The sequence below is a fragment of the Pogona vitticeps genome, chromosome 7 (assembly GCF_051106095.1).
Source record: "Pogona vitticeps strain Pit_001003342236 chromosome 7, PviZW2.1, whole genome shotgun sequence".
NCBI lineage: Eukaryota > Metazoa > Chordata > Lepidosauria > Squamata > Agamidae > Pogona > Pogona vitticeps.
In genome coordinates this window covers 682481-701207 of record NC_135789.1, presented here as the reverse complement: position 1 = coordinate 701207, position 18727 = coordinate 682481, and the positions used below count along the sequence as shown (strand labels likewise).

The window sequence follows — 18727 nt, the reverse complement described above, 5'->3', positions numbered from 1 at the left end:
GGAGGCTGCTGGGGCCTCTGGCTCCTTCCAGGAAGAAGCTGCTCCGGGAGCCTCTCCTCTGGGTCAGCATCGATTTTGGTGTCATGAAGGGGGGCAAAGTTTCACCCGGGAGGGAGGAGGCGCCACTGATGGAGTGCAAGGGGGCTGGGTGTGGAGGTAGGTGGTAGACACACACACACACACACACCCTTTTAAAGCTCCTCCTTGGCCGATCTCTTCCTTCTGTCTCCTTTTCCTCCTCCTCCTCCTCTTCTGCCTGGACCGATGGGCAGAAGGAAACCTATTTTGCTCGGCTGCGGCGAGCTCACAAGGTAGGCAGGCGAGCAGCCCCGTGACAGAGCATGGCCTGGTAGACTCTTCATAAGGACGTGAGGGAGGGTAGCGGAGCGGGCGGTGAGCTGGTGGCATGAGGGAGTCGGCTTGTGTTTGTGAAGGGGTGTTTGGCAGTCCTGTTGTGGAGCATGGCCTTTTTGGACTCCGCCGTGATGGAAGGCGACATGATATGGGGATTCCCCCCCCCCGGAGCACAGCCTGGGGTGTGGTGTGGGGACGGAGCAGAGAGGGGTGGGGGTGGGGGGCTGCCTGGGTTTTGGTTTTCTGTGGTACTAAACAGGCTGGAAGGGGGGAGCCAACTGAGGGGGGGCCTGAGGGCTGCCCCCGCCGCGAGGGGCCCCACCAGGCAGGGTTTGGCATCTGCTTTGCACCGTCGTCGCCTTGAGGCTGCAGGGTTGGACCCGATCTTCTGGGGAAGGGGGCTGGGTTGGGGAGGGAGGCGCTGAAGGTCAGCTGAGTGGCTGTAGCCCCCGGCTTGTCAGAGAGACCGAGCGAGAAAAGCCGGGGTCTCCCTTCGGCCTCTGCTCCTTGGGGCAGGGGGGCCAGGGGGGCTCCTCGGCGGTGGAAGCGGCACAGTGGGTTGTCTTTCTCTGTGCCCTCCTCCTGTCCTCACCCCTCTCTCTGTCTCTCTCACTCACTCGCTCGCTCACTCACACACAGACAGACACATACAGACAGACACAGACCCTGGCATGGAATCGGTGTTTTTCCCGTGGTGGTCCGGGATGGATTCTGCTCCCTGCATGGCCTGCCTGGTCTTGATGCCCTCCCGGCTCTTTCCTGCCCCCTGGATTGCATGCTGTGGGGAGAGGGATTTGTGCAGGGAGGGGAAAGGGAGGGAGGGAGAGCCCCCCGGGCCTCCCCTATGGGGCTGGGGAAGGGGCTGGCCGGTGTTCCTACCCACCCACCCCGTCTCCCTCCCTCCCTCCCTCCCCACCCAGAACTCCACGTCCCTCATGGAAGAGCAGCTGAGGAGGGACGTGGCCGCCGGGCGGATCCCCAGCTCTGTGGGCACCACGAGCAGGGCCAGGCGAGCCCCCCAGGTAATGGGGGGCCAAGGGTGGCCCCGTGTGGATCGGGGAGAGGGGCTGGAGACAGCGCTGCTCAGGGGGTGTGTGGACAGGCTGGCTCTGGCACACACACACACACACCCCGAGGGTGCTCAGCAGCATCAGGCGGGGGGGGCAGGGAAGGTCTTTCCGTGAGTTCCTGGGTCCGGCTCCATCGTTCAGCTTTCTCACCAAGGGGAGACCTCGCGGGTCGCGGGAAGGGCTGGGCGTTTTTCAGTTCTCAGTGACCCAAACAGGAGGCGCTTGAAGGCTGGGGACAGGCCCCCTAGTCCTTGAGCTCGCGCCCACCATCAGGAGGAACCCATTTTCTGGGGGGCTCAGCTTTTGTGGGTCCTCCCCCCCCCCGGGCTGCGATTCCACGACCACCTCTGCCAGTGGGAGTGCGGAGGGACCTTCAGGACGTGCGAAGGTGTCGGGTTGATTTTGCCGTCCCACGGCTGAGGCCACTCTCCCCCTTTGGATGGGGCCCCTGCTCCGGAGCAGGCCCTGGGGGAGCGCAGGTGGTTCCCCCCCCCCCCCCCCGCGCGCGCTTGGGGTCTGCCCGTGCCTGTCTTTTTCTGGCTGTCCTCTCTTTCTTTCTTGCTTTGTCTGTCTGTCTCTCTCTCTCTCTGCTCCTCCTCCTTTCAGGCCCGCGAAGCCCAGTTGAAACAGGACGCCGAGATCTGGGCGATGCTCTCCCGCTTAGCCAAAGGGCGCCCGGCGCCCTCACCCCCCGGGGCACCCTCTCCTAGGCAGGGCTCCGACCCCCAGCCCCCTCCAGCAGGACTGTGGACCCCTTGGGGGGCCCAGGTGGCCCCTCCTCACCCTGCGGCCTCCTCTGCCAGGGCTTCCCGCCTCCCTCCATCTCTGGCCGCTGCTCCCGGATCAAGCCCCCAGGTATGGCTCAGCCCCCGGAAGCCCCCTCTTTGCAGGGGGGGAGGCTCACTTCCGCCCTCTCTGGTGGCTTGTTGTTCCTCTGGCTGAAAGGAGCCCCCTCCCACACCACCATTCCCATGTATTGGGGGCAGAAACCCGCAAAGGGGTCCGGATCGCAGTCCTCCCTCCCTCCTCTCTTCTCTCCCTCCTTGCTTTCCCGCTTTCCTTCCTTCGCCGCCCTTGAGTTACTCCTGCCTCCCCCTTTTCCTCAAGCCCCGCGGAGCAGGACCCCTGGCCAGACGGACGCCGGACCCCTCCCGCCACCAGCTGCCCACCCAGCCCCCCCGGCAGGCATCTGATGCCCAAGAGGTACCCGCGGGCGGGCGGGTGGTCATGCAGCAGTGGCCCCTCGGGCATGGGGCAGTCAGCAGGCCGAGCAGGGCTTGTGTGAAGTGGGGTGGGCCGGGGCTGGAGGGGGCCCTCGCCTGCTTCGATCCTCCTGCCCCAGAGGCGGTCCTCCTGCCCGGTTCCGCTTGGGAAGCCCCGCTGTGGGTGAACCCCTTTGGAGCCCTTTGTGGTGGGTCTCCCTTGCGTGGGGCCACCTCCCGCTCCTCCTTCAGGGCAGGCCCCCTTGTGCTCCTCTCCGGACCTGGGAAGCGGTCCTCCTTGGGGGGAACTGCAACGCCCCAGATTGCCCCCCCCCAGCCAGTGTGGCTGGGCAGTTCTAGGAGTCGTAGCCCCAAAGCGGCCTGTTTCCCGATTCTGCACTTTTCTCTTGTAAAAGGCTGGCCATGGGGTGGGTGGGGAGAGAGATCTCCCCCCTTCCTGGCCTTCTTCCAAGCCCCCCCAATGCTGTCCTGACAGCCCCCCCTTTTTTTGAGGGCCACCTTTCCTTGCAGGCTGGCTCTTTGAGTCCAGGCGGCTCTTTTTAGGCTGAGCGAGGCGAGGGCCTGCCCCCCCTTGCTTGCCCGTCCCTCGGCCGGGCATGGAATGAGTCGCGGGCCTCTCGCGAAGGGGCAACCCCACTACCTGGGGGGGCCCTGCCGCGCACCTCTCATCCTCCTCCTCAGTCTCTCTCCCCCCCCCCCACTTTGGCCTCACACTGCCTTCTTTCCATCTCAGTGGTGGCTTCTCTACAAGGGCTTCTCTCTCCTCCCCGACGTCCCTCTCTACTGGGAGCTGCCCAGACCTTTCCTGGGAGACAAGGTAACTCCCCCCCCCCGGGCGGAAAGGGGCCGGGAGCCACAGGGAGGGGGAGCGACCTGCGCCGGGGAGGCCCCCTCCCTCCCTCTCCCTCTTTCAAGGGATGGGGTGGCTATGTCAGAAAGGGGCAGGGGGGGCAGAAGGCTGGCTTTCCTGGCAGCCGCATGAACAAGCCCCCCCCCCGGTGCTTTTTAAGGAGAAAGCCGAAGGCAAGTGTGTGAAAGAGAGAAAGAATTGATCCATAAATGTGTCTCATTTTCACCCAAACTTCCAGGATTCATGAATTCTGGCTTGAGGAGGAGGAGGTGGAGTTTTATTGCAAGTGTAAAATATATATGTCCTGTATATATACTGTATAGGGTTAGGGGGGCCTTCCCATTTTCTGAGCAGGCTGCTGGGAGGTGAGGTTTTTAAAAAGTCAAATGAAATGTTGGTATACAAAGTTATTTTACAGGGGGGGAATAGACAAATAATGAGTCAATAAATAACAAATCTATTTATAAGGTGGGTTCAATCTTGGAAGTGTGTGTGTGTGTGTGTGGAGGGGTGGGATATATATATTTAGATGCCTCAGATAGTGAACTATTGTGAAGTGTTGTGAGAGGCCAGAAGGTGGTTTAGGAGGTAAATTACCCCACCCCCACCTGAGTGTTAAAATGAGAAGAGCTGGGTTGATTTTGGGGGGGGGGGGGAAGGGATATCAAGGTAAAAGATCACATAAAGAAAGGAAAGAAAGAAACAGAGGGAGCGCCTCTGGGGGGTGGCTGTGCAAGGAGTTGGCCAGAGGCGCCCCCCCCCCGGTCCGGGCACCGGCAAAAGGATTGAAAGGGACCTTCTGTGCTCTTTCCGGTCCAGGTGGGCTCCTACGGCGGGCGCCTTCGGTACACCCTTTCCTACAACGCCGGAAGGAGAGGCACCCCACTCCCGGACGCCGACGTGCAGATCACGGTGAGGAGGAGGAGGAGGAGGAGGAGGGGGGCGCAATGGCCGGGCAAGGACAGGGTCGGGGAGGTGGAGGGGAGAGCGCCCCCACCTCCAATTTTGGGGAAAGGGGCTCGTGGCTGCCTACCCCCTCTCACTGGTGGCTCCTTCCAGGGCAACGACATCACTTTGGTCGCCTACCTGTCGGAGCTGAGACCCCGGGAGCGCAAGAGCTTTGAGGTCGTCTTCCGGGAGGTGAGAGCTGGGATATCGCTTTGTGTTTGCAAATGCATTCTCTCTCTTCTCCCCGCACACCCCCCCCAGTTTTTGGGTATTCCTCTGACTGCTGTCCCCAGAACGGCAGAGCGGTCGGTCCATAAGGGGAGCGTTGGCCTGAACGGACCCTCTTTCTCTGACAAAGGCCCCAGAAGGGCAGAGGCACAAACTCCTACCCCCCCCCAAAAAAAAATCTCTCCATCCCGTGGCTTCTCTTGCAGCAATTCTGGAAGCGTCCGGACGGCCAGCCAGCCACCCGGGAGCACCTGATGATGGCCTTGGCCGACCTGGACGAGGTCCTCATCCGGGCCACCTACTCCACGAACATGGTGTCGGTCGGCATCACCGGGGTCAGCCTGGAGGCCGCCTTGCCTGCCTACACCAGCCTCGGGCGGGCGCTGGAGGTGGAGGAGTGCCGGTGTCCCCCTGGGTACCAGGGCCTTTCCTGCCAGGTGAGATCGACCGACCGACCGACCGGCTGCCCACCTGGGCAGGAAGGAGGGCCCGCTCTGGGAGGCTCCTTGGTGCCCCCGGCTTTGAGGCCAACCTGCCGCTCTCGCTCTCTCTCTCTCACATGCAGGACTGTGCAGCCGGCTATACCCGGACGGGAGGCGGGCTCTACCTCGGGCACTGCGCCCTGTGTGAGTGCAACGGGCACTCCGATTCCTGCCACCCAGAGACCGGCGTCTGCTCAGTGAGTGGCTCTCCCTTTGGCTCAAAGGTCTCCTGAGGACAGCAGGGGAGGGTGTGTGTGTGTGTGTGTGTGTGTGTGTTTGTTGTGAGATCTGTGCTGACCTGAACGAGGTGTCTGAGATTTCTCCCTTGGCCTCTGGGGTTATGTCCATTCTGTCTGGTCCTCGTTGGCCTTGCAAAAGGTTGTGCATTTTTCCTGCAGGCAAAACACCGCCTTGGGAATGTTTTGTAAAACCTAATTTGGCCCCATCTCTCTCTCTCTCTCTCTCCCTCTCTCTCTCTCCCTCCCTCTCTCTCTCTCTCTCTCTCTCTCCCGCCTCCGCCCAGAACTGCTTGCACCACGCGGCCGGGGAGTTCTGCGAGCAGTGTGCCCCCGGCTTCTATGGAGATGCCACGGCCGGCACCCCCGAGGACTGCCAGCCTTGCGCCTGCCCCTTGCCGGATCCAGAGAACCAGTGCGTCTTTGGGGAGAGGTTGGGGTCCGGGGGTTGGCCTCTGGGCCTCGGTGGCACCTTTTGCAGGCAGGCCAAGCCTGTAACTGGGGCGCTGATTTCTTCTCTGCCAGATTCTCCCGGACGTGCGAGAGCCTAGGAGCCGGGGGCTACCGCTGCACGGCCTGTGAGCCGGGCTACACTGGGCAGTACTGTGAACAGTGAGTGCCTGTGGGGAATGCAGAGCTCTGTGTGGGGAGGGGGTCTAAAAGCCTGCCCTTGTGGCTGGGTTTGTCCCTGAGAGGGTGGGGGGCTCAGGCCCGGGGGCTCAGGCCGGCCTTTCTCCCTTCTGGGGTCTCTGCCCCCCTCCACCTGCTTGATAGCTTCCCTGACTCTCTGTGTGGTTTCCCTCCATCCTCAGAGGAGCTCCAGCGACTCCCCTTTCCCTTGGGCAAGGGGACCATCAGGGCGCAGGCCCCCGCCGCCCTCCAAACCTCTCTCTTCCTCTCCCGCCCCCCAGGTGTGCTCCAGGTTACACAGGGAACCCCAACGTCCGCGGGCAGAAGTGTGTGCCCTTGGGTAAGAATTGCGTGGTGTGAGCGCACGCGCATACACACAAACACAAACACACACATATATACACACGCACATGCGACATGCACACACACACATGCACACGCACACACACGCACACACACGCACACACACACACACACACACACACACACACACACACACACACACACACACACTGATAAACGCACAAAAAAATCCCCATTGCTGGCAGTGAATCGTCACTGCCCATAATGAAGTCCCTGAAGGTGGATCAGAGCTTTTGACAGCACGGTGGCTGACTGGATGCCTCCTCATGGGGGGGGGGGGTCAAGCAATTGGCACTTGAGGGATATTTAGCCCTCTGAAGTCTAGAAGCCACGGATGCAGCCCACCTCCATGAATTTCCCCGATTTCTTTTTAAACTGCTCGCGGGTTGGTGGTCATTACTACACCTTGTGGCAGGGAGTTCCACAGCTGCCCTGTCTCCCTTTTCCTCAGCTGTGCCACCCCTGCTCCCTCCCTCCCTCCTTTGCCCTGTGCTGGCGCTGACCTTCTCCCCTCCTCTCTTTTTCCCTCGCCTCCTCCTCCTCTTCCTCCCAATGTTCCCAGGCCTCCCCAGCCAGCCTCCCCTCCTCGTGCAGGTCCACCCCGCGCGGACGGCCGTCTCGCAAGGCAGCGAGGTGACCCTGCGTTGCCACGTCAGCGGGGCCCCTCCCCATTATTTCTACTGGTCCCGGGAAGATGGGCGCCCTGTGCCCAGCACCGCCCAGCGCAGGCACCAAGGTGGGTTGGGGCTGGTCCGTGGGGGGCCCTGCGCGTCTTTTCCCGGACGGTGGCGCAGCACAAGCGGGCTTCCCCCCCCGCCCACAGACCACCCGGGGGCTGGGGAGTCTTAGGAGGTTCTGAGAGGCCAGTACCAAATCTCCAGACCTCTGGTGCCTTTTTCGTCTTTGTGGTGCCCTCCCCCAGCCTGTGCAGCTACTGCTGCTGCTCCTGCTGGTTCTGCCGCTGCCGCCACCACCATCATCATCATCTCCCGGTGTCTTTTTTCCAAGGCATGGAACTCCACTTCCCGGCCATCCAGACCTCCGAAGCCGGCGTTTACCTCTGCACCTGCCGCAACCCTCGGTACAGCAACACCAGCCGGGCCGAGGTGGTTGTCACAGGTACGGAAAAAAGACACACACACACACCGGCCTCTTTGAGCCGTCGCCTGGCAGATCCCATGGAGGTGCTGGTGGCCAGAGCTCGGGGGGCGGGGGCTACTTCCTGGGAATGAGCAATGCCCGGATCACTCTTGACTGACTGGGGGAGACTGTGGGAGCTGTCGTTAAAATGCATGCAGCGTTTCCGAGGCCTGGGGGGTAAAGCAAGCGGGACCTCCCGAAACACCCCTCCAGCCGAGGGAGTGCTAGAAAAAGATCTATGAACCTAAGAAGAGAAAGTGGTGGCTGGCAGAATGATTAGACCCAGTTGTTGTTGTCGTTGTTTTTAAATGGGGCATATGTGTGTGTGTGTGTTTGTGTGTGTGTAAAATGGGTGAGGGTGACGGTGGGCAGGCCAGGGAAGAAGTCGAATGCCTGCCCAGTCCAGTTGGGGGCTGAATTATTTTGCCTATGCCCAGAGGACGCCCCCGCCCTCTCACCCCCACCGTTTTGGTGAGGGTGGGTCTCTCATTCTGAAACATCACCCCCCCCGCCCTGCTCTCTTTCCGGGCCCAGCGTCTCCCAGCAAGCCCATCACAGTGACGGTGGAGGAGCAGAAGGTCCAGAGCGTGAAGGCCGGAAGTGACGTGACGTTCGTCTGCACGGCCAGGAGCAAGGTGGGCCCCCCGTGGGCGGGAGAGAGCAGAGCCCTCTCCAAACGAAGCCAGGAGGCCCTTGGCTGGCCAAGCAGGAGGAAAGGGGGAGAGAGAGAGAGAGAGACGAGGAAAGGTCCAAGTCTGGAGGACAGCTCCTTGTCGTTCTTTAGTTCTGGATTTCGAACCCAAACCGTTTGGGGTCTGAGTTTGGAATCTAGTCCGGGGAAGCTGTTTCGACAAACAGCAGCTGTTGGGAGCCCAAGTCCAGCAGACTGAAATGGGGCACGTTTGCACCCATTAGACTTAGAGCCCTGAAGCCTCTTTCTCCCTTCTCACCCCGCCCACCCGCCCGCTTCCGCACTCTCAGTCTCCAGCTTATACCCTGGTGTGGACGCGGCAGAACAACGGGAAGCTACCCAGCCGGGCCATGGACTTCAACGGCATCCTGACCATCCGCAACGTCCAGCCGGAGGACGCCGGCATTTACGTCTGCACGGGCTCCAACATGTTCGACATGGATGAAGGCATCGCCACCCTCTACGTCCAAGGTATTGAGGGGGAGGGGAGAGAGAACCTCCCGGGGCGCTTGGGGGCACGGCAGGCTCACGGCCAAAACACAGGCACCTCCCTCACCTGGGCACACACGCTGGGATCCCACGCTGCTCTGCTCTGCAGATGAACGGAGGAGGAGGAGCGGTGCCCCGTCGCGCCTGCTGGGAGGGGGCAGGCCAAGGGTGGAGGGCGTCCGTCCAGAGAGCTCTGGGCCGTCCAGGCCGGAGGGAGGCCACATCTCCGGTTGTGCATCCTGTTCTGAGGCTATGTAGCTGACCAGAGACCCGCAATGGGAGCGTGTGATGTTCCTCAGCAACGAGGGCAGAGGCCGAGCGCCTGTCGTCCTGGTGGAACGTATAGCCGTCCGTGGGGACGAGACGCTTCGGAACGCTTTCTCCCTCCCCCCCCCGCCGTTCTCTCAGCTCCCTGCAGAGCTGCCCAAGATGGCAGCCGCCCCTTTGAGGCCTTTCCCCCCCCATCCCCAAGGCGCCCACTTGCTCCACGCCAAAGGCAGAGCAAGCTGGCAGGGCAGGGGAGGCTCCCCCTTCCAGGGGCTTCTCCCCGGCGTCCTCTCTCCAACCCTCTCCCTTGTTTCCAGTGCTTTCTGGTCCGTCTAAGACCCAGATGTTCTACGGCCCTGTGGAGGTGGTGGAAGGCCACCGGCCCTGTAAGTTGGTTTGGCCTCCAGCCGCGCATGCCTCTCTCCCCCAGGCGGGGGCCGCGGGTGCGGTGGCTTCTCTTCTCTTGACCTCTCCCTCCTCCCTCCACCACTGTCTTCCGGGGGCACGCTGAGACGCTGACGGCCATCCCGTTCCCTCCTCATCCCCGTCAGAGACGCACACGCCTGCATGCACTCCAGGGGCGCTGGGGGACGATAGGCTCTTTGCCATTCCACCTCCGCTTGAGCCCCGGTTTTAGGGGGCAGGAGCCTCAAGGTTTTTCTCCTGCCCATTTCTCACTTCAGCCACCTGCTGCACGGCCCTTTGCATGCCCAGGGGAGCATGGATGGTTTCCTGCATCGGTTGGGGGGGGGTGTCTGGAGCTGGGTTGGGGCTTCCCCAGCAGCACACAAGGCAGCCGATGAGTTGGGACGGGCCAGCGAGCCTTGCCTCTGAGCTCTCCTCACCCTCTCCCCTCTCTGTCTCGGTCTGTAGCGGCGGCGGCTGTCCCTCCGATGGCCACCGTGGAGCCCTCCCAGCTGAGCGTCCAGCCAGGCCAGCCGGCGGAATTCCGGTGCATCACCACGGGGAGCCCCGAGCCCACCGTGGACTGGATCGGTAAGCCCTGTGGCAGCCAGCGCCCCAAGCGCCCTTGGGCCTCCTCCTTTTCCCTGCATTCGACCCAAAGCGAGAGTCCATTGAGTTCATGGCCAGTTGGCGGCCCTTTCGTGGCAACCCAGACGGATGCCTGAGGCGGATGCCTTCCTCTGCCTTGTGGTCGGACAGGCCCTGAAACCACCCACCCCCCAACCTAACAACTCCAGGTCGTCACCGATGCCTTGACTCCTCCACCTAAGCTCTTTCAATTTGGGGTTTTGGGCTGGGGGGGGGGCTGGCTGGGTTGGGCTGGGTTGGTCGTGTGAGATGGAAACAGTGATTCTTCGGTTCCTGGTGGCTGGGGGAGTTCTGAGAAACGTAATTGAAGAAAAAGGAACTTTTTCAAACTTGGGAGTGTCTGTCACAGAAACCCTTGTTTCGGCACCCAAGGGTGAGACAGCGTGCAGTAAAAGATGAAGGGAGGTTGTGTTTACGATGTCGGTTCTGGATCCAGTGCTGTGGGGCAGGCCTTCTGAGAGCGGGGGTCCAGAAAAAGTAACTTTTCCCATCGCCTCACAGGGGAGGCCTCTTGTCACCAAAGGAGGAGGGAGGCGTTGGTTGGACGGTTGCAGTGGTGGCTTCCGTGCCTGGAAAGAGGGCAGGAAAGAGGAGGCTGGGATCGGGGCCTCCCTCTCTGGGGCACCCTCACGCTTGCTGTCTCCACTCTGCCAGGACTCGCAAAAGAGGTCCCGGGATGGCAGGGATTTACCTCTGAAATGTTGGAACTCCCTTCTCTCTCTCTGTGCAGGCGGCCCGGGGGGCGTCATCCCCGCCAAAGCCATTATCCAGGGCGAGGTCCTGCGCTTCCCAGCGGTCGAGCCTTCCGACGAGTCCCAGTACCTGTGCCGGGTGCAGAATGCCGCCGGGCAGCATCTCGCCCGAGCCTTCCTGCAAGTGCACAGTACGTGGGTGCCAACGGGAGGAGTCGTGTGAGGGCACGGGGGGGCCTCTTTCTCTGGCCCCCTTGTAGCCGGGTCTCTCGTCCGGGAGGGTGTGATGGTGGAAGAGGGCGTCTGACGGGCCCTTCCGTTTTTGTCCAGGTGCCAGCGTGCCTCAGGTCCAGGTGAGCCCGGAGCGGACCGAGGTCCACGAAGGCAGCACCGTGAGGCTCTACTGCCGAGCCGCCGGATCGCCCGCGGCCACCGTCACCTGGGAGAAGGAGGGGGGCCCCTTGCCTCCGCAGGTAACTGAGGGGGTCAAGGTCCTTCTTTTGCTTTGGACAGAATCCGCTCCCTCCAAACCCCCTTGGGGGCTGTTTCATCCGGCAGGACTGCCATCTTGGGCCTGATCCGGGGTCCCTGCCGAACCATCCCTCCACCTCAGCTCTTCCTGAGCTCCTCCTCCTCCTCCTTCCTCCTCCTCCTCTCAGGGCTGAACCTGCCTCCTTTCCTCTTCCTTCCTTCCTCCCTCCCCACCACCCCCACCGCCTCTCTCTTTCTTTCTCTCTCTCTTTCTTTCTTTTTTTCTCCTTCTCCGGCCAGGCTCTTCCTGTGTTCGGCTTCTTCCACTTTCACGGGGGAAGCCTGGAGGTTCTCCGGCAACGGATTCAGGAGCTCCAGCAGGTAGCTCCCCGCTCCTTGCATGAGCCATCCCACCTTCCAGGGATTCTCCAGTGGAAAGCCAGAAGCAGGGCCCTGCCCTTTGGGCTCCTCTCGCCTCCTCTTTTCCTTTCCTTTCTGCAAAGCTAAACCTGCCATCATATAGAGCCAAAAGTCTATGCTACAGGTGGCCCATTGGGAGAAGCTCAGGGGTCTTTCCTGTACTTGCAGTCCCACTGACCAGTCCCACAACAAAGCAAGCCAGTTCGCAAACTGCAGGAGATGCAGGACAATTAGAGGCTATCCGCACTTAAGGAATTCCCTCGTCTAACGACGTGGTCTCTCTAATGTATAGGCTGGCCTGTGGTGCCCCAGATTTTTGGCAGGCTAATCTGAGTTTTAAAAGGTTTCTAAAAATAAAAGCTATTTGGTGGATAAAATGGCCATTTGGTGAAAGAAGATAACACGGAATGAAGGGGAAACCTTCCCATTTGTGGTCGGCGGTGGCTTCATCCGGTACCGCCCCTTGCTTTGCATCCCCTTAGCTCTTCCCAGGGTGCTGGCATCTTCCTGGTGGGGCGGTCTCCTTTCCCCCACCCCACCCTTTGTGCTTTCATCCCACTCCCTTCCCCCCCCCACCTGGTTCTGATCCTGTGCCTCTCTTTTCCCGCCCACAGTCCCGTGCCGAGAGAAGGGACATCGCCACTCTCGTGATCCCCTCCATCACGGCCTCTGACGGAGGGGTCTACCTGTGTGTCGGGAGCAGCGCTGCCGGAGTCGGGCGCGCGCGCATCGAGGTGGTGGTCTTTCCAGGTAGGGGGGGCCCAGAGCCCTGGAACCCTTTGTCTCGGTGTTGTGGTGCAAATGTTATTGCTCCGACATTAAAACCAAGTTGGTTCACTGATGTTAAAGCGTGAAGAACATTTAACAGAAACCAATGGAGACGATATTTAATTCTTTAATTGATAAATTCAAAAACAGCAATCAAATGCCCTAAAATTGCCCATAATACCTGGAAACAGCAAAAAGTATTGTTGCTATTTTACTGACTAAACTGATGAATTTCAAGTTCCTTGCTGTTTTCCCTCCCCCTCTCGCCCCAGTGAATTAAGGGGGATAGCAAACTACTCAAGAGCTCTTCCTCAGCTGGTCTCATCTTCTTATGTTCTTCTTGTCCTCCAGCAGCAGCCTCTGGGGCTCCACCTTCGGTCAGGATTGAACCGTCGTCATCGTTGGTCATAGAAGGGCAGACTTTGGACCTGAAGTGCCTTGTGGCTGGCCAGCCTACGGCTTCCGTTACGTGGTACCGCCGAGGAGGGGCCCTGCCGGCCAACCACCAGGTAGAAAGTCCCCTGATCTCAAATCCTGGGGGCGGCGGGGGGGGGGGAGGAGAGGCCGGTCACAGAATCTTTCCCCTGCTTGTTCGATGACCCCATTTAATGTCTGTGGATGGTCACGGCGTCCTCCCCTGTTTTCCCCCCAAGGTCTATGGACCGGTCCTCCGGATTCTCCAGGTTTCTGCGGCCGACTCGGGCGAATACGTGTGCCGCGTCAGCAATGGAGCAGGCCCCAAAGAGGCCTCTGTCACGGTGACCGTCCGGCACAGCCACAGTACAGACAGAGGTGGGACTTCTGCTCCGGTCAGGGACCAAATCCTTCCCTTGCAAACATACGGTGTGGCTTCCTGTACACCCAGACAACCGATTTAGTCCTTCTTGGAAACAGGGCGGCAAGTGCAGTGGGATCAGGGCCCCGAATGAGCCATGGCAGGTCACCCTCTGCCCGCTTGCAGTGAAGCGGCAGGACTCCTCTGGGAGATCGTGTTTCTTGGTTTAAGCACTTGCATCGACACCTTTGCTTTTTTCCCCCCTGAGCTCAAACCCAGGTGCCCGGGCTCTCACCCTCCTTTCCTGCTTTATCCTCACAACAGCCTTACGAGGTAGGATGGTCTGAGAGGATAGAACTGGACTGTGGTCCCTCTGTGCTCTTTCTCTAGATAGTTTTAAGGAGACTAAATTCCAAGTGCCGTCCCGGTGGTCTCCCGAGGAGCCCTGTGGCTCTCTACCTCGTCACAGAGCTGGGAGTGCAGAGACTCGCCAGACCCTGAGACGCCAGGGTCAAGGGACCACAAAAGCCTCTTGCGATCACGCTGTGGGCCTCCCAGGAGCACGTTGCTGTCCCTGGTTGGGAACAGAATATTGGGGAGCTGGCTCGTCCTCTGGAAGTCTGATCCATCAGGGGGGTTTTCTTGCCTTCTTAGAGACACCTCCGGTCAGGATTGAGCCCTCATCACCTTCCATCAATGAGGGGCAGGTGTTGGACCTGAACTGTGTGGTTGCCAGCCAGTCGCGCCCCAGAGTCACGTGGTACAAGAGAGGGGGAGCCCTCCCGGCTCACCACCAGGTATGGAAGTGACAGGCTGGGGGGGGGGAGGGGGTGCGGGCGCGGCAGAGATGGCACAGGATCTGGGCGATTTGTGCCTCGCCTCCCATTCCCTTGCAGGTGGCTCTGCCTTCCGGCAGATGCCCTGCAGGAGGCCTCCCTCTCCCTCCCTTGCTCAGCCTGACCGCTTTCTCCCTGTGTCCCACTTCCATCTTCAGATTTCCGGCACCCACCTGAGGATTCTGGGGGCCAAGGCGGCAGACTCTGGGGAATACGTCTGCCAGGCAAGTGGTGCCGATGGGGTCAGTCAGGAGGCTTCCATTGTGGTCACCGTTTACAGCACCTCTCAAAGTAAGTTGCCAGTACAAAGCCCTTCCTTCTGCCTCATGGTAGGACTGGCTTCGGGAAGCAGCGCATCTTGATCTCCCTCCCCCCCTCACTGCCCGCCCGCCTCCCTAAACATACCTTACCTGTTTTTCCAGCCTCCGGCGTCACGCCTCCACTGAGGATCGAATCTTCCTCACCCTCAGTAGTCGAAGGACAAACCTTGGACCTGAACTGCGTGGTGACTGGCCAGCCGGGTGCCACGGTTGTGTGGTACAAGCGAGGCGGGGCCCTGCCACCCACTCACCAGGTATGGAAGTGGCTGGATCTGGTCCGCCCTCAGGAGGGGCAACCCCCACTTCCCTGCCAGGCACAAAGCCTGGCGGCCGCTGTGCACTCATGTTCAGCCCTTCTGGGGATACCGCCACCCCTCGTTTTTCGTAGCCATCTTGCTCTGGAGGCCAAGAATAGTTTCCCCTCTGTGTCTCTGGACATGTCCGGCTGTGGTCATCCTTTCGAGAGCGTGGTTTGTGGGGGAGCAAGGTGGGCGACACCCACCTCCAGAGGAGAGCCGGTGGGAGTGAGAGGCCATACCTGAGCAGAAAGTGTTGTGTGCTGGAGGCTGCACGTTCTGCTCCCAGTATCTCCCATTCAAGGGACCCCAGAGAACTGGAAAAGAGCTTTGGGACGTGGCCTGATTGGGCTGTTGCTCCCGGCGTTCCTTCGCCAGAGGAAGCTCTGCTCCAGAAATGTGACTTAACGTTGGCAAGGGGCGAAGATGGGGAGTCCCGTCTTCCCTCTGCGTGAGTCCCTGGAGAGCCCCAGCTGCTGGAGAGTTGGCCTGGGAGAGAACAGCTTCCTGTCAGAACTTGGGAAAAGTGGTTGGCCGGAGGGATCCAGGCCGCTGTCGTCCCAAGAGGTACGGTTCCTAAGCTCCGTGTCCTCCCTTCCTGGATGTACACGCTGCGCTTCCTTCCGCCCTACACTAGGTCTCCGGCACCCACCTCCGCATCCCCCAGGCGTCCGCAGCCGACTCTGGCGAATACGTCTGCCGTGTAAGCGTGGAGTCCGTCGTCCGAGAGTCCTCCGTCATTGTCTCCACCAGTGGCTCTTCCCCCAGTAAGTGCCTCTCGGAAAGAGATGGGGATCTTCTGCTAACCTGTTTCCCTGAAAATAGGACAGGGCCTTCTATTACGTTTTGCTCCAGGAAACGCATTAGGGCTTATTTTCAGGGGATGTTTTCTTTTTTTTGATGTACAATCATCCACATTTATTCAAATACAGTCATATCATCTTCTGGTTGCTGCACAAGGGTGGAGAGCAGGGTTTCCCTTCACTGGGGCTTATTTTTTAGGGTAGGGCTTGTATTACGAGCATCCAGAAAAATCATTCCAGGGCTTATTTTGAGGTTAGGTCTTATTTTTGGGGAAACAGAGTAGCTGGCTCTTTCCGGCAGGCTCTTTCCTCACCCTGCTCGCTCTCTTCCTCTCCTCCCAGACCTGGGCATCACCCCTTCCCTGAGGATCGAGGCCTCCTCGTCCCCTCGCATCACTGAAGGGCAGAACCTGGATCTGGACTGCGTCCTTGCTCGCCAGGAGCAGGCCACCATCACCTGGTACAGGCGTGGGGGCGCCTTGCCGCCCAACCACCAGGTAAGGCAGCTGAAGCCGCCAGGGCTTTCCCCGCGGACTTCTTGGGGCGCCAAGCGTTGCAGCTGGCATTTTGCCTTTCGGAGACCAGCCCTGTGCTCTGATGTGGGTCGAAGCACTGCCTCGGGGCAGGACATCCCCCCAGAAGCCCCCCCTCCCCAACCATGCTCGGGGGGGGAGGATTCTGGGAAGAACGTTCCCACCCACCCACCCCCTCCTGTGGCACAACAACACACCCGTCTGAAAGCCTACCCGTCGGCTTTGTACACTTCCCTTCTTTTACTGGGCCGTTGCTAGAGCCACCTTTCCCCCCATCCAGGTGCTTGGATCCCGCCTGCAGCTGGTCAGGGTCACACCGGCCGATTCCGGCGAGTACGTTTGCCGCGTCACCTACGAGGCAGGTGCTGCCGTCCGAGAAGCCTCCGTCTTTGTCACCATCCGGAAGGGAGGCCAGAAGCTGATCCGTAAGTCTGAGCCGGCGCTGGTGGGCTCCCCAGGGCAGGTGTGTGTGTGTGGGTGGGTGGGTGGGTGCACATGTCTGTGTTTGTGAATCAGCCTTTGGGACCACCTCTGGGGGCAGCCAGGAAGACGCACAGGCCCTCCCGCTCTGCTTTAGATTCACTCCACAAAGCCACTTGGTTTGTGTGACATGTGTGAGAGAGAACACACCTTGGAGTTTTGGAGGACAGAAGACAGGCGGGGTTGGATCGGCCCAGACTCTTCCCGCTGTAAGCCTTCAGCTTGAACCACTGCCCCAGTGGCGTGGGGGTGGGTGGGAAGAGAACGGACCTCTCTCTAATTAAGGAGGGGGAGCAGGGCTGGTGCACCCATGACGACAGCTGTGGACCAAAAAAAGAGGTTTTTCCCAAATGGGGCCATTGTTGCTAGACATTTGTGACCATTTTTCTCAGCTGGGGACGTTGCGCCACCGATCCGGATCGAGCCCTCGTCGGCATCCGTCCTTGAAGGGCAGACTGTGGACCTGAATTGCCTGGTGGCTGGTCAGTCCCAGCCCCAGATCTTGTGGTACAAGCGAGGGGGCGCTCTGCCGGTCAACAGCCAGGTAAGGAGAGACGGGTCAGAGGAAGCGGAAAGAAGGGCAGAAAGGGAGGAAGGCAGAGGAAGGGCTGGGCGCACAAAGCCTGGCGCGGGGCTTCCATGAGCAGGGTGGGCTGGGGGGCTTCAGACAACCCCCCCCATCTGCTCCCCCACCGTTCCTATGGGAAGCCTTGGCCAAGCTGCTCCTTCTCAGCCTGACCACCTCCCTTGCAGGGCTGTAGGGAGAATAAAGGGAGGAGGAGAGCCAGATACAACCCCCCCCACCCCCGGGGAGGAAAGGGGGCCTGCCAGTGTGACCGATGAACAGCAATGAAGTCAAGACAGGTTGCTGCCCAGCCAGCCGCTCCCTTTCCTGATGGCCCTTCTTCTTTATTCTTCCTACAAACAGATCCTTGAATCCCGGCTCCGGATCCTGCAGGCCTCGGCAGCCGACTCTGGCGAGTATGTTTGCTACGTGAACAGCGGCGCCAGCCCCCTGGAGGCCTCCGTCGTCGTCTCCATCCACAGCAGTAGCGCAGCTACCACGCCCCGTACGTGTTCTGCCCCACCCCCACCCCCGCCCCCCAGACCTCCGGGATGACCCAGAGGGAAGGCTCCCTCCTCCGCGGGGCAGCCCATTTCCCAGACTCCAGAGCCTCCTGGCCCCAGTGGGTGAAGGAGGTGCTCAGAGCCGTCTCCCCCCCCCCCCAAGTGGAACCTCCGCTGTCCTGAATTCGTGCCACTTTTCTGGAGCTGTGAACGGCGGCGGGTGGGGTGGCTGTTCCTTGGTGCCCATCCAGGATGTTAACTTCCCAGCAGAAAGAGTCAAAGGGGACAGATCACAAACTCCAGTTTCCACCATCTGTCCCCCCACCCACCCACCCCCCAAGCTCCAAGGGAATGTCGGAGGCAATTTCTAACGGAACAAAGTGCACTCTGTGTACATGATCAAGCTACCCACCTCTCTTACTCTGGATGTGAGAACTGAGGGCCAAAACAGGTGCAGAAGTTTAGCCTTAAAAATACAAAGGAAAAGATGGGGGGGGGGAGAAGACTCCTACAACAGCTTGGAGGCATTAGGAAGTTTAGGGCAAACATAACTGGTTTATGGCACCACAAGACTCCGTGTCCCATGCAAATAAACCAAGATAAAATATGAGTGTTGCAAAATAAGGAGATCCCTTCTCTTGTAGCACCTGGCACTGCTCCCTCTCTGAGGATCGAGCCCTCGCTCTCCTCTGTCCTGGAGGGACAGACCTTGGATCTCACCTGCGTCGCCCCGGGACAGCCACGCGCCACCTTCCTCTGGTACCGGCGGGACGGGCCCCTGCCTGCCAATCACCAGGTACGGCAACTACGGAGGCGAGGAGGGCTTCTGACAGGGAAAGGGCCTGCGGGGGGGGGGGGACGGCAACAAAAAAAATGTGGTGGGTAGCATGTGCTCCCCCTCCCCCCGCCGCCCAGCCAGGTGTTCATTCTTGGGCACGAGGAGGGTAGCGCAGCAGGGAAGAGCTGGGCTTGGAAGGAAGGGTTTGGGTGCGAAACAGGGAGACATCAGAACAGCCCTGCTGGGCGGGCCCTCCTGATTTGCCCCCCATCCTCCCTGCCTTTTCACCTTGATCTTCCTTTGTACCAAGTGATAAGCCTTAGTTTTTTCATCACTGAAATTCAGAGGGGTTTTGCACATTTTAACCAGCAAATAGATTTGTCTTTAGTTGTATGCCTTCCTTATTTATTTAAATAAATGAACAAATAAATAAATATTTTATGTATTTGTTTATTAATTTATT

At 60.1% G+C, this 18727-nt stretch overlaps 1 protein-coding gene across 17 annotated transcripts in view; it reads left to right on the top strand.

Annotated features, from left to right (window-relative positions):
* The window catches only part of HSPG2 (heparan sulfate proteoglycan 2), an 80623-nt gene that overhangs the window by 44614 nt on the left and 17282 nt on the right, over positions 1 to 18727 (top strand). For 6 of the 17 annotated variants that reach the window (XM_078379492.1, XM_078379491.1, XM_078379487.1 and 3 more), the window contains 32 exons: positions 273 to 311; positions 1275 to 1376; positions 2031 to 2279; positions 2532 to 2627; positions 3381 to 3464; positions 4317 to 4409; positions 4557 to 4637; positions 4880 to 5110; positions 5239 to 5352; positions 5679 to 5806; positions 5917 to 6003; positions 6303 to 6361; positions 6947 to 7120; positions 7393 to 7503; positions 8059 to 8159; positions 8506 to 8686; positions 9289 to 9357; positions 9845 to 9967; positions 10755 to 10907; positions 11047 to 11189; positions 12222 to 12357; positions 12727 to 12884; positions 13029 to 13167; positions 13805 to 13947; positions 14145 to 14277; positions 14409 to 14560; positions 15240 to 15369; positions 15748 to 15902; positions 16219 to 16363; positions 16811 to 16962; positions 17347 to 17488; positions 18131 to 18282. In XM_078379492.1, the coding sequence (XP_078235618.1) occupies positions 273 to 311; positions 1275 to 1376; positions 2031 to 2279; positions 2532 to 2627; positions 3381 to 3464; positions 4317 to 4409; positions 4557 to 4637; positions 4880 to 5110; positions 5239 to 5352; positions 5679 to 5806; positions 5917 to 6003; positions 6303 to 6361; positions 6947 to 7120; positions 7393 to 7503; positions 8059 to 8159; positions 8506 to 8686; positions 9289 to 9357; positions 9845 to 9967; positions 10755 to 10907; positions 11047 to 11189; positions 12222 to 12357; positions 12727 to 12884; positions 13029 to 13167; positions 13805 to 13947; positions 14145 to 14277; positions 14409 to 14560; positions 15240 to 15369; positions 15748 to 15902; positions 16219 to 16363; positions 16811 to 16962; positions 17347 to 17488; positions 18131 to 18282 (4155 nt within the window). The remainder of the gene's footprint in view (positions 1 to 272; positions 312 to 1274; positions 1377 to 2030; positions 2280 to 2531; positions 2628 to 3380; positions 3465 to 4316; positions 4410 to 4556; positions 4638 to 4879; positions 5111 to 5238; positions 5353 to 5678; positions 5807 to 5916; positions 6004 to 6302; positions 6362 to 6946; positions 7121 to 7392; positions 7504 to 8058; positions 8160 to 8505; positions 8687 to 9288; positions 9358 to 9844; positions 9968 to 10754; positions 10908 to 11046; positions 11190 to 12221; positions 12358 to 12726; positions 12885 to 13028; positions 13168 to 13804; positions 13948 to 14144; positions 14278 to 14408; positions 14561 to 15239; positions 15370 to 15747; positions 15903 to 16218; positions 16364 to 16810; positions 16963 to 17346; positions 17489 to 18130; positions 18283 to 18727) is intronic. The other 11 variants (XM_078379497.1, XM_078379496.1, XM_078379486.1 and 8 more) reach the window with 10 other exon arrangements.